Source organism: Malurus melanocephalus, unplaced genomic scaffold (genome assembly GCF_030028575.1).
Source record: "Malurus melanocephalus ecotype Western Australia unplaced genomic scaffold, MMel_1.1 scaffold_940, whole genome shotgun sequence".
In the NCBI taxonomy this organism is placed as follows: domain Eukaryota; kingdom Metazoa; phylum Chordata; class Aves; order Passeriformes; family Maluridae; genus Malurus; species Malurus melanocephalus.
Window position 1 is genome coordinate 72,985 of NW_026624172.1, and position 14,174 is coordinate 87,158.

Here is a 14,174-nt window from a genome sequence, read left to right on the forward strand (position 1 = left end):
ATATATATAGGAAAAAATGAGTAAGATAGAATTCTGGCTTTGCAAATTGTGATATAGTGGATAGAAAACCTACATGCATGTGTCTCATGTGAATTACATTTCTAACTTTCATGAGCAACTCTTCATAAATGTTAAAAAGTTAAACTTGGAGCCATTTTGTTTACATTGATTGTATGTAATTGTTCTTTTTTGTATTATTTTGCATTGTTACTTTTTGTGCATTGTTACATTCAGTTCTATGTTTTTTTCACTGTGATCCTTACAGTCATTGTCAACTAATTTTATTTTAAATCATTTAGAAACATATAGCTCATGGCCTGGTCCCTGCTGCTACCATAGCTCCTAAACCTGCAGTTCCCCGCACCCCTCCCCCTCGTAGTCCAAACCCTTCTCCAGAAAGGCCCAGGTACGTTTTGTGGGGGTTTTTTCCTGCTTTATCAACTATTATAGCATACTAGAAAAGCCTGATTAGAAGAATTGCAATATTTACATAAAACTTTTCATAAAAAAAGATATATTTTTAAAGGGGGCAGTTCCCCACACTGAATATTTTCCCCATTCCTAAGCATGGTAAATATTCAGGACGCTAAACATTGTGAACATTGAGCCAATTAAAGACTAATGGACTATTTAAAGTTAGTGCAATTTTTAATTTGGCTGCTACAGTAGAATGTGGGACTGCAGCAGCACTAGTGCTGTGAGTCAGAAAATATTAGCTYACTAGAAAAACATAAATTAAACCATGCTACCATACCATGGACTTTAAAATCTGGCATGTAAAACCATGCTGGATTGGAAAAATGCAAAATATTTTTCTTCTAAGTTGTAGTTTCTTACAGTTTTTTCTATGTTTTCTCTGCATTTACTTCAATTCTGTTGCTTGCCTGGTCCTTCTATTATCTGTAACATTTCTGCTTAATTCTGGTTMGTTTCTTCTTCATTTTTGGCTTCCAGTTCTTGTCACTCATTTTACAGTTCTCATCATTTCACTGCTTTAATCTTAGTTACTACTTATTTTTCCTTTTCRTCGTACCTTTCTCTGTACCCCACAGCATCCCACAAACAGGCACTTTTGTTCACTTGCGCTTGTCCTGGTTTGYAGTGTGTCAACATTTATTAACAATATCAGACTAAGCAGTAAAAGATTCAGAGTAGGGAATAATGGAAACTAGGAGACAAAATAGCAGGACATAGAGCACATTTTCAACACAACACCAGGCAGCATTGTTATGGCTAAAGTGAATGCTAAATACTGTAAATGATTGATTTTAATTTTGGGAAAGTAACTCAGTATATTCTRTGATTTTCATGCATGGGATTTGGGAAAACTGGTAGGTATCRTATCTTACTCTTGSATAGCTGCATTACAATAGCTTGCCCCATTTTATGCTTTACTTTGGGAGGTAATAGTTTATAACCAGTCCCATAGTTAAGTGTGAACRTTTKRCTGTGCTTAAATAGTGAAGACATTTTGCAAAGGAAAAGACAGTAAATGTGCAGCACAGACAAAACATCAGTATTGCTTCATTGCTTTATTCTGTTTTCTTCCAGGTCTGCTCTAGCAGCAGCTATCCTTGCTACAACWCTAACAGGCCGCACTGTTGCTATTCCTCAGCCTCGGCAGCAATCACTTTCTGCAAGTGATTCGACCTCTTTGGAACAAGAATGTTTTGAACCATATGCAACAGTCACAGAGCTCAGAATAGGGTAGTGTATACTTTCTGGTTTGATGTCTTAGGTTAGAAATGGAATCTGTCAATGAYACAATTTTACCAAGGAGTGACAGCAAACTCCTGCTTTTACAGCGACTTACTTTTTTCTTACCACATCATAAGTTCAGTCTGAAGTGTCTAACAATCCCTACTCTGTTTTTTGTAGAGTGGTGACACACATACAGTCTTCAGAGAGGCAGATTTGGACTGTACAGCAGTCATAAGTAAAATCATATACTAGTTCTGTCAAATGATGATCAGTTACACAAAGTGTGATGAATTGAGGAATCACCTGAATTATATGTAAGATATTTCCTTTGTGCTAAAATAATTATTTCAAGCTGTTGTTTTGGTAGAATTACAAGCCTTCTATCTCTGATGTGACATTTTCTTTAAATTAGAGAGGAAAAGGTTGTACCAGTGTTGTCTATTTTAGAGAATAYATGTAGACTATATTCCTTGTTTGCAGCTAACAAAAGCTTAGATGTCTGCCTGTATCAGCCTTTTGGACCTGTGTATATTGTAAGACTGATGGTTCTATTTTACTAGTGTTGGATTTTTTTGAAGAGTAAGCGGCACTGAAACAGGCATTAAATTCCTTTTTGCAGATCTAATGGGAAACTTGATGGTTATGACAGATCTCCTCTGCAGTCCTTGGAAATATCAGGCAATTATGGTGAAGAAGAGGACATGGATACGTACCTTTCAGATGCTAACAAAGAGACCGAGTCCACCTGTCAGAGTGATGAAAAAAAAGAAGGAAGCTTTAGCACCAATGCTATTTATGCTGTTCCCTGGAAAAATAAGAAGGTCAGATTTATAAATGCATTAGTTTCTTTACCATATTTTAATATATTAATGCACATTAAATATTCTGGATGCTTTGTATTCTCTTCTTGCTCTTCAGACATTTATTSAATTTTTTTGACATGCTAATTTTTGTGATTCATTTACTCTTACATGAGTTAGGTAGGTTTGTTTGTTGTCAGAGAGTCTTTATCTCTGGTTATTGGGAATACACTGATAYTGTCTATAATTATAATGCATAATTTAGTCTTATAAAATGTCCAATAATTTATATTGAGCATCATWGTAGATGATTTGTTAAAAGCAGTAGTACATGTTAAATGGGGAAATCTTAGCTAATGGTATTAATGATATTGTGCTAATAAGCACAGACCTATATAGAAATGGGGAGATTTTGGATTAAACAAAACAAATTAACTTGTCTTGAAGACCAGGAAATTTTTGTATGCTGTAATTTTGGACTGTCTTAACCAGCAAAGAACTTAATATTCCTAAATACATTTAAAGTTAAATTAAAAATTATATAAAAATTTAACAAACAGAAAAAAATACCTGAGTGGGAAAAAGGGAATGAAAGATCTCTTTAAACAAATCTCCCTTCCAGAAAACCYATCACTAGTAAAGTAGAACCATCAGTCTTAGACTATACACCTCAAATCCCAGGTTATGAAAGAATCCAAAAAAGACCCCAAGGTGAAGAGACAGTAGCTGGTGGGAAGAGGGGTGGTGGAGGGGAAGGAGTAAGTAGAATGTATGGAGCACTGGTATGTGATCATTGGAAAACCAGCAAGGATAATGTTAAAAATGGTTCATTAATCCCTCACTGCTTTTATATAGTAGGTAAATGGTTGATCTTSTGTTAAGATTAAGTTTACATATGCCACACCAAACAAACAAACAGAATAATTTCATGAACTTTTGTAACCAAAAAAGGTTACAAAGTACTTGCCCTGTGAAGTAAATMACTATCATACTTTCTCACCTCCTCTCAATCGTTTTAAGGTTTGGATTTTGTTTGCATATCGCTCTAAACGACAACAACAAAACCCACAACCCCCCCAAGAAAACAACAACATGGAAAGAAGTATATCTTATAATTTATTATCTTAAAATATTAGYGAACAATTCTGAATGTTACTGGAGCATTAATACACTGTTTCATAGAGATATMAAGGTATCTTGGGCTTTTTTAACAGTAATCTCATGATTTAGAGAGGTTTGTCTTATTTTTACATAGGAAGAGTTTCCACCATCTCCTGTTCCTAATGCTGACAAGAAAGAGGTTCCTTCCCATGAAACTGAGTGTCAGGTGGTGGTGGATAAGTCAAGTGTGCAAAYAGAAGGTAAGTAAACTTGAAGTCAAAATGCCATACCTTTTAATACAATTGGGGAAAATAATTTTTAAATAAAGTAAATGTAAGAATATATGGAAATGTTATATTCCTTTTTTAAAATGGCAGTTAAAGAAATGCTACTAAATATTGCTACTATACTAATAGTTGCAGAAATTTAAAAACCTGAATAAAGATCGGTCTGTACTCACTGTTGAGTGAACTGTCAGCCCCTGTAGAATGAGGGGTCGGGGGCAAGGATTTGTGAACTCTGTCTTGTCAAGTATAGTCATTCTATACTATGTTTTTGTTGAGATATATATATGCCAGAAGCAGTGCTGTTTATACTCTGGAATCTATTGGAGGGTCATTGTGCTCAAAACAAATGGAAAAAAAGTTGAAACTATAGAAACTAACAATGTTAAAAAAAAAAGTTGGACCTAGAGGAAAGCATTTTTAATCTGTCATTCTTCTTGTATGAAAAAATGCCATGTCTGAAAAGCAGTAGTAACAACTTTTGAGTTTTTAAATAATCAAATGGCATGATGTGTCACCCTAAGCTCTGAATTGTTAAGCTTCACAAATCATCCTTTTTATAAGTAATATTATTAGATTAGGGACATTTAGGTTGTTAGAGTGTTGTGGAGAAAAAAAATTACAACAATAGAGCACGACGAATCTACTTGTATAGTAGTTTTCTTGTATTATTACCTTGTTTGTTATTTTGAGATCAGGAAAAGGGAAATAATCCATTTCAGAGCTGGAAAATGCAGTTTTTACAGCACTCTGTAGCTATTGAATAGGAAAGAGGAGGCAAAACTGTGTCAGTTTTGAAAAAATGGTGTCTTTCTAAATTTTATTCATGTTGGATCTCAGCATTTTTTCAGTATTACTTCTGTGGAGTAATTTGAAAARTTGTTTGTAAAGAACAATATCCACAAAGAATAGGTTGCTTTGATAAAACCATTTGGAAAGTGAAGGCATTAAACTGAAAATATATAGGTTATATACACTATTTCTAATCCCTATTCTACATGGTAAGTGCTGCAGGTCTCAAAAGCTGTCAGAATTGTATTTGYTTTGTTCAGAGATGCAATTGGATTAAAATATTTCATTTGTCCTTCAGTCAAATTCTAAACTTAAAACAGAAGCCAGCAATACAGCTTCATTTCTTCCACACTTGCTTCTATTCAGTGTGAGGTAAAGTGAGGTCTTGCATCACTGTCATCCTAATACACCATGAAGGAGATAATGGAAAGTTAGTGGTGTAATCTGTGGYTTGGAGAAGACTTTCTTATATTTATTTGCTTGTATAATATGTGTGCATATTTATGAACCATTGTTGTTTATGGATGTAAAATACTTCTTGCTTTAACTGAAAGATCTGTTTTTCTTTAACAGAAAACCAGTATCTGGGCTTGAATTTAAAGGTAAGACTTAYGTAAAGGTTGATTTATGATGCATTTTGGAACAGGGTGTCATAAAAAGTGGTAAGTTTGCAGTCACTTAAAAGAAAACTAATTTATTGCCACTACAGAATCTTTTTTTGGAGTACAAGAATGGCTGATCATTCCTTTTGAAAAAATGCAACTATATAGGTAAATGTGCCATACAAAAGTTGCTTGGGTTTTTTCAATAATRTATGTTCCGTTATTCCTCATGTGAAACAAAGAAACTGAGAATGAGAGACAACATACTATAGCAAGAGATAGCTTATACTGATAATTTTCAAATTCTGAGCCAGATTTTCTACAGTTTTCTATTTGGGCTGATCTGACTGCTTTCATAAGCTTGAAGAGGAATACCCAAAGATTTAGTTTCTCAGATCAACTTGCTAGAATATTATTTATAAAAATGGTCAGTTCTTCCAACGTTATCGTAACTTTTTTCTGCAAGTTCTTGACCACATATATTTTCATTTTAAATTGTTCATGAGTTTTGAATCGTTTTGTCATTGGTGTCGCTCAGTATCATCAACTACATGATAGCATATCCATTCAAAACTTCATTGCTGTTTCATAAAAACATGGAGAAAGTGTCTATATCATCTTCACCTCAAGTAAATACATTAGCATAAATGACACTGTAATTCTTTCCTYACAGAAGAACCTTCTGAAAATGTACCAATACTTTTGTCTTTTTCTAGCAAAGCAATAACAAAGTTCTTCAGCTCTGAAGAATATTTTACATTTTAATTGATTTTCTGATACCCAGTTAGGGACTGACRTAACTCACTAGTCTGAGTGAGACTTTATGCTAACTAACAAGTGGGAGGAATATCCATCCTGTTTTGTCAAGAAGCTTTGTGTTTGTGTACCTTTTATGTCAGCCATTAAAAAAATTCTTTTGAGAACTGTACATTTTTGGCAACTAAAGATAATAGTGAGTTTCAGGTGTCCACAAGGGACTGATGGCAGTGATAAATAACAAAATGATGTCCAGATGAGTAGATGATAAGTTGTGTATTATCAGCAGTGAATCCAACCATCAATCTTGTTGATATAAAAGAATATCCTTCAAAAGTTTTATTTCTTAAGTTCTCCAACAGCAATGTTGTTAAAACAAATTGTCTTGATTTTTATTTCTCTGCTAGGAGGAAAAATTAGTAGCTGAAAATCTGATACATGACAAACCTCCACCATCCCCAGGTACTTTGTATTTTTCAATGACTTTACTACACATTTTCACTTCATTAGTATGCATATGTATATGAAAACACATTTTCMTGCTTGTATTCCCTAAGCCTAATTTTTGTATGTGTAAAAGTATTTCCTGTACAGGAGATGAGAAAGTGCTCTGTGATGTGTATAAAAACAGTATTTTCAGGCTTTTTATGATAAGTGGTTAAGAYTTGTTTTTGTTTTCCAATCTGAGTAACTTTTGAGGTCTAACTTAAATAAATTGTTGTGAAATKAGGTAATGAATTTAAAGTTATATTGGACCTCTCCAATACATTAAGTTCAATCTACACTAGAAAGATGTCWCCCTTATTAAGTATCCTGTCGCAACTGAAATGGTAAACCKACAGTCACGAGATACGTGGTCTGCCTTCAGCTTGTGTGTTTCTGCATCCACCTGACAACTTCAGGCACAGTACTTCTSACCTGTGTGTCTCATTTTGGGATGTGTGCCTATTACGAGTTAATGGGGTTTTGTGTTTGTCTGTGCTGTCAAAGTATCTTATGCCTTTTCACAGGAATTTAACAGTAGCCAAAAATGCCTGAGATATTACTAAACACATRAAGTTGTTGCACATCATCAGTGCAAGAGGTAGCTCTGTACTGACTTTCATATATATCCTRTTCTAAGGAACTATCCTGTACTGAGTTAATACTAATGCCTTTATGCTATTAGATTGTGCTGGTAAGGGTAAAATCTCTGCCTTCATTTCAGCTATTTACTCTATACAGATGGAAAGGAAAAACTTGSAAGTGAGATCCATTATTACTGATGCAATGATATATCCTCAGTTTTGCAGMTAATCTGAAAGTTTACTTTTGTAAGAATTGTTGTATAACTTCTGTTCAGTAACAGTTCATTGAAGCTGTTCTATGGGAAGGAATGTAAAGCTTTCATTGTATAGGTGATTAAAATTTGTAGGGATCAAGAATGTTAGTCCGTGCAGGGCACGAACACTTTGCTTATTGTGGTGGACATTTCTATTTTACCTCTGCAGTMACTGATGTTTGGGAAAGAGAGATCTGTTGACACTCCATTCCATTTCAAGAAGGAATGTTTCTAGTATCTGAGAGAAAAAATGGGAACTTGCAGCCACTCCATTGCTCTTTCAAAATCCATTTTTTAAATTTTTTCTGGTCTTGTAWTTTGTAAGCCATGAGCTGACTTAGATCTTACAAAGTATCACTCATATATTATGCTAAGATTAGAAAAAAATGAATTGTTATTTGCTGACACTCCTGTTCCAGTCTAGATTATATTTAAGTACCTTATACGTGGCATTACAGATGTGTCTGTTCGGGCAACACAAGCATGGGAAAATRTAACCAAAGAAAAGTTCAGAGAACTGGAACGAGAAAATTGGTCTCTGAAGAAGGCATACCAAGCTGTGGTCCAACAATTTGAGGGAACAAAACAGCACATAGAAGAACAGCAATTAAAGCTGAAGAAACTAGAAAAGGAAAATAAAAGACTTAAAGAAGCTGCAGAGAACTCACATAGCAAAGGTGGGAGAAACATATAACCTATTCTGTAGTTATCTTGATTTGWTTTTTTAATTTCTTACAATCTTTCCATCTAGTAGTGAGTTTGAAGTCATTGATTTAGGCAAGTATCCATGCAGTAGTTTCCAAACAGTATTTTCTACATTTGTAGAAATTTTGTTACAGAATACATACATGATTAAAAAAAAATTACTTGGTTGTTTGAAATAAAATGGATTTTTACTAGTAATTTTTCATGGGATTTTTTTCCTAGAAGTATTTTGAGAGAAGTTATTGATTATTATGCTAGCTTACTTCGGTTTTTTTCATTACAATTAACAAATTGTTGTGAACATTTCTTGAATTTTAATGGAACTTCCTTGTTGGGTATTTGTTTTAATAGAGGAGGTAACAGAATTAATTTCTCTCAGACAACAAGCGCAAGAACTGGTAGATGAGAATGATGCTCTGAAAATGACGGTCCATCGTTTAAATGTAGAATTAAGTCGCTATCAAACTAAATTCAGGTCATTGTCCAAAGAAGAGGTGAGAATCTTGGTTATAAAGGCAGTTTCTACTGAAATGTCCCACTACCTGTTATTTAATCTTTGCATTTTTATGACTGTTTTCCCAAAACGTGCCACAAAGTCTGCAAATTGCATAGACTTTTTCTGAAATCTAAAATAATTTAAAATAACCATTTATCATGAAGTCCAACATTAAGAATTCAGTATTATTTTGCATCAGTAAGATACTGAACTTGCCATTTTATTGAGTGTGTGTTACATATGCAAAATATGCAATTAGAAACAAGCTTGTTTGGGGTGATAATTGTGACTAGTGGATAGTTACTGGTGCTTCAAAAAGCAGGAAGTAATGTCAGTATCTTTTCAAACATCTGCTCTAGAATCTAAAGCTCAAAAGCTTACCCATGAAAGGACCACCACCACCCTGGTTGGTAAGTCAAATGATATTTTCACTTAACTGTTCATTCTTCTCTAAGTGAAGTAGTAGAATTTCTTTACTGGAACCAAATATTCATGTATTACTTAGTTACTGTGCTGAACTATCAAATACTAATAGAATACTAGAAACATTCATTGCAGAAAAATGTGTAGGGCAGAACTTTGTAACTGCAGTTACTTTGTGCACAGTTCCAATTGAATGTACAGTAAGCTACAAACTGTGTTTAGTCACCAACTTTGAAATAATGAAAAATATTGATACACTGGGAATCATAAATGCCATCCTCAATTAGAATTGTCTAGCATACAGTTTTGCTTCAAGGTGTTTCAAGGTCTATTGCTTGTTAATCTTCTTAATTGTTAATCTTTTGCTGTTACTATTTTTCAGATTATACTAAAAGAAAATAGGATATTTSTGATTGTAGGAATTGTCATGGGTCCTGTAGTAGTCTGAATTTCTGACAAGGGGAAGGCAAATAGTCTGTAAAAAGAGATGCATTTGGAATATGTGAAACAGTTTTTTCTTGAAATGCCTATTGAATCTTAATTTTCCTTCCTCACTGTTACTGAGAATTCTACAGAGAAGGAAAGTCCTCCTGCTCTGTCTTTCTAGCCATAATAGCCAATAATCACATACTTATTTAGTCTTAAAGTATATGTATTTAGTATTAAAGATGCCAATTTAAGGACTTCCTTTCCCACTTACTAATGAATCTGGGATCATTTTTTTTATTAGTAGTATTCACTATAGGGTTTGAATTTTGTTTTGTATTCATTTGCATCCACATTCTGCTGTGTTATGTATAGTGATAAGTTAGACCTGCTTTTTAGTGAAGTAAAAATGGAAGTAAAGCATGCAGTCTTTTGCTTTCCGAAGCTTGCTCCTAACACAGCACTATGAAGTGCTTCTGCAGTATTGTTCTGCTTGTAGTAATCTGCATGCTTGTATAAGTTCTGCAGTTTAGTCTGCAAGTCATATATGAAACCCCTTTACAGCTTTTGAAACTAGTGATGTAAATCRGAAGTGAAAACTTTTCATAATCAGATGACATTATGGCTTGTAATTAATTCACATGTATTTAATTTTCTTTTAAGTTGGATGTGAAGTCTTTGTCACCTCTTCTGTTGGCATATGAAGACAGAATAAGAGAAAAGGAAGATTTTATTCTTGAACATGAGGCAAGTTGCCATTTTGAAAAAATATACACTAARGCGGAAGTAAATTACTGAATTTTTTATAAGGGGTTTACCAAAGTTGTTGTCTGCCAAAAATTTAAAGTGACTTTGWTTTACTTTTTGAGGCATAGTTATTGTGCTTTCTTATCCTACKTGGCTTGCTTGTTCTTGTCAGCCTGTTCACATTTAGGAGCACCAATACAGTAAGATACGCATCATGTGCTCTAAAACTAGAGCAAGCCATAGTCAGTGGTAGACAGAATTTATGACTGTCTTTCATAATGGTGACTCAGTGCTCTGTGTWGCTGCTCTTCCAGCTGCTTATGAGTTTTGTGTATAAGAATACTTATTTCTAGTTATTAATAGAAAGGGTACTGTTTTTGCTTATTAGAAGTATTTTTTTGAMTCTGAGTCTTTGAAAAATAGTAATTTGTTTCAGAGCAGAACTKTCCCAGGTTTTAAAAATAAAGGGTGTTTCCTTCAAAAAACTCAGCCATAAAATTTGCAGAAAATAGCAAGGCTGTTTTATATTACTGTGAATTCACTGTGTTGTCTCACCATATTCAAATCCATGTCACTCSTACTGAAAATGGATAGAATCCAGTAATTTCCAGAATTCAGCTTTTTAAACCTATYTTCTAAGGATCTACAACTTTCAAAAATGTGGCACAAATTAAATATCGGTGTTGTTTTTAATCAGATACTAGATTGGTGAAACAATTTAGAAATCAAATATGCACACGTAAATTAGAGATGATTGAGTGTCTATTAAGAACTCGAAGACACCCAAGCATGTATATTTATAAAAATCTTTGTTGATATAAAACTTAACGCAAAATATTTATAAAGAATTTTTTTATTAAATCCTTTGTCTTCCAGGAGGATATGAAGAATTTTAAGGCACGAGTTGAAGAGTTGGTGAAGGAGAATGAAGATCTGCATGAGCAATTAAATAAAAATAACTTGATTACCCCTACAGAATGGCAAGTTATATTGCTATAAATCAATTTTAAAGTTACTAATTATTTTGCTTATTTCATGCWAACTTAAGATTACAGATCTAATGTAAATTTTTTTTTTGCCCTCAAACAAATTGTTTTTCTAAAGAATTAATAGCGTCACGATGGTCATGTTTGAACAATACTGATATGTAGTGTGTGGAACAATGCTCATCTGCAATGCCTGGAGTAATTTTGGAGTAAAGATTAAATATGAATGTGGAGTTTTGTACCTGATGCCCATGTTACTCTGTCCCAGATATTGCAGGTTACATACTTGTACAAGTGTGCCAATGACATCAGTTTTCCACTAATATAAAATGGTATTGGAATGTAGCATTAAAAGAATTTAATGTTCTTGAGAAGTGAAACAATGCAAACATAATGACGTAGTAAAAAATACTTGAGACTTACTAACAATTTAACTGAGACATTCATCGATTGGTAACTGAGATGGAGGAGAGGAGTCTGTGCTGTTTCATTGCAAGATGACTGTGAGCTTTTTAGGGTAACAAGCTATGAAGATAAAGAAAGGTCATGGGGTATGTTAAAAYAGGTCCTTCCAATAGAGGTTGGGCAATAATGATACAATTGTGTGGAATTCTCTAGAAAGTACTCATTTAAGTAGAGAGAATCAAAGTTGAAATGGTTTGTAGTGTAGCCAAAGAAATGGAGAGCCTCTTTTATTTGGAGCTTAGGSAGATTGGCCTTTCTTATTTACAGAACAAAGGCTGAAAAAGGACAGTGTTGCTCTCTGTATGTGCAGCAGGAACAGGAGACAGGGAGTATWCAAAAAATTCTTATGCTGCAGTTAYGGTACTCAGGATAGTGTCACTAGAGCAACAACTGGGTATTATTCACCATAAACAAACTCAAGTGGAAATTGAAAAATAATTTCTAACCAGTGTAACAGGTTTTGGAACAGCATCCACTATGAGTGGACATAAAAATTATTCCTGCACTGTTACACAGGTAGTGGTTGCATGCAAGGGCTCTGATGACAGACACAGTGTCTACATAAGGAGGACTGTGGAAGAGATAGACTTTATCTTATGATGCAAGCATTCTGCATATTCACCCGGTAGCATAGACCTACTTTCAGTGAGGCAGAAGTACAGGTGTTAGTATCTACATAGATTTGGTTAAGTAGGTTGTTACAAAGGTATCTAAGTGTTGTATAGGTGCTTTGRTAAAATACTGTGGATATTTTAKGTATCCTTAGCTGCTTATRTACTGTCCACAAATTTCAAAACACTCTTCATACGCATGTTCCAGGTTCTTAAATATTAATTTTGCCCCTCTGCCTATGAATGAGAAAGTCAYAGCTCTCTGAGCTATTTCAGGTTGTCTGTAGTCTTTGTGTGGGAGGTTTTTTTTAAGAAGGGGTTCAGCAAGGCAGGGAAGCCAGCAGTAATATCACTTTGCAAAGCTTTTGCTCTGTACCTTCAATGACTTCTTCACATTCAGCATTGCAGTGCAGTGCTCCTTTATTTGTATTGACTGCTCACAGGAATGTACTGTCTACCACATAAAGGAGTTGGTCTTCATCAGCCTAATTCRCCTTTTGTAGGAATCTTTCATTTTTTTTATGATGCCAGGCATAGCTGAACGTGAGGATGTAGCTTGGCAGCTCTTGGCTATTAAATGATTTGCAAGTGGTTGATACTCATTTCCTTCCTTCTCTTATGGCCATTGCAGTAAATTTCACAGTAAATTAAAGAAGTCAGCTAAACTTGCAAGTTTCTGTACAAAGAGGTTTTCATGAATAAGGTGTAAGCTGACTGCCATTTCTGTACTTGCAAAAATCTTCAGGGTAGACCCTTCATAGTTTTCAGCTGACAATTGTTAGCTGTATGCTTCATTTTCAGTTTTAGTTAGAATATAWTTTGATGGTAGGGGAAATTGTCCCTATCTAGATCAGTGCACAGTATCAAGCATTTTTGTGTAGGTCAGTCCACACATGAACAAAGCAGATACACACTGTGTTAGTTCTTATTATCAGAAATCCTTGGTAACAGTCTGTTTTGCTACATTGTGTTTGGGTTACTTTTACTGACTGATGACCACTCTTCAGTTTAAATTAATGGGATGTCATCTGACACTTGTACTGTATTTCTGCTTGCCTTTTGGCTAATAGTTTTAAGCTTTTACTAGAACAGTGAATAGTTATAAATTTTTTTTTAACGTCAGAGCGACTTGTATTGGTTGTCTTAAAAGCTGAATTAATCAAAGTTRGAAAACAGGGAGTTAAGTTCTCTGCTCGGGATAGCTCATTTTAAATGCCCATCTTCCTTACAGGCCCGTAAAACTCAGTGGCAGTGTTTTTCTACAGCTCAAAACCATGTAAATCCAAATCCTATCGACATGTTTTGAAAACAAATTTACTTCAGGTACTAGTTACAAAGCTGTCTGCAAATCTTGCCTATTATGTAACCTTAATTCTCTCTTTCTTTAGTCTGAGAGAGCTGGGACTATTTYACCCTGAGAAGAGTAGGTTTAGGGGAGGTCTGCTCACTGGATATCAGTGCCTGAAGAGAGACTGTAGGGATAGAGCTAGGCTCTTTTTAGTGGTGCCCTATGACATGACAAGAAGCAACTGCCACAAACTGAAACACAGGAGGCTCCTTTTRAACATAAGGAAATATTTTTTCACTGTGAGTGCTCTAACAAGTTGTCCAGAGGCTGTGGAGTCTCCATGCCCAGAGATTYCAAGCCATCTGGACATGGTCCTGGGCTACTGGCTGTAGGTGCCCCTGCTTGAGCAGGGGGTTGGACCAGATGACCTCCTGAGGTTGGAGGTTGCATCAAACCTTGACCATTCTACAATGCTATGATTCACACATACTTATTTTTTCTTCTTTCTATAGGAATTTTTTGCCTCTGTTAGTCAAAGGTTCTAAACAGTATTTAAAATAAAACACATTTTTGTTACAAGTTCGTTACAATAAGCTTACCTCAGSTCCTGATAGTGTTTTCAGTAACGATTTTTAATCTGTTTAAAGAGGTTCAAATATGATTTTGTAAG

At 34.6% G+C, this 14,174-nt stretch overlaps 1 protein-coding gene across 2 annotated transcripts in view; it reads left to right on the forward strand.

Annotated features, from left to right (window-relative positions):
- CEP89 (centrosomal protein 89) overlaps positions 1–14,174 on the forward strand; it is a 36,985-nt gene that overhangs the window by 1,435 nt on the left and 21,376 nt on the right. For both annotated transcript variants that reach the window (XM_057386240.1, XM_057386241.1), the window contains exons 2-12: positions 300–406; positions 1,552–1,707; positions 2,321–2,522; positions 3,757–3,862; positions 5,252–5,280; positions 6,444–6,498; positions 7,816–8,034; positions 8,414–8,556; positions 8,918–8,968; positions 10,071–10,154; positions 11,031–11,138. In XM_057386240.1, coding sequence (XP_057242223.1) covers positions 300–406; positions 1,552–1,707; positions 2,321–2,522; positions 3,757–3,862; positions 5,252–5,280; positions 6,444–6,498; positions 7,816–8,034; positions 8,414–8,556; positions 8,918–8,968; positions 10,071–10,154; positions 11,031–11,138 — 1,260 coding nt within the window. The remainder of the gene's footprint in view (positions 1–299; positions 407–1,551; positions 1,708–2,320; positions 2,523–3,756; positions 3,863–5,251; positions 5,281–6,443; positions 6,499–7,815; positions 8,035–8,413; positions 8,557–8,917; positions 8,969–10,070; positions 10,155–11,030; positions 11,139–14,174) is intronic.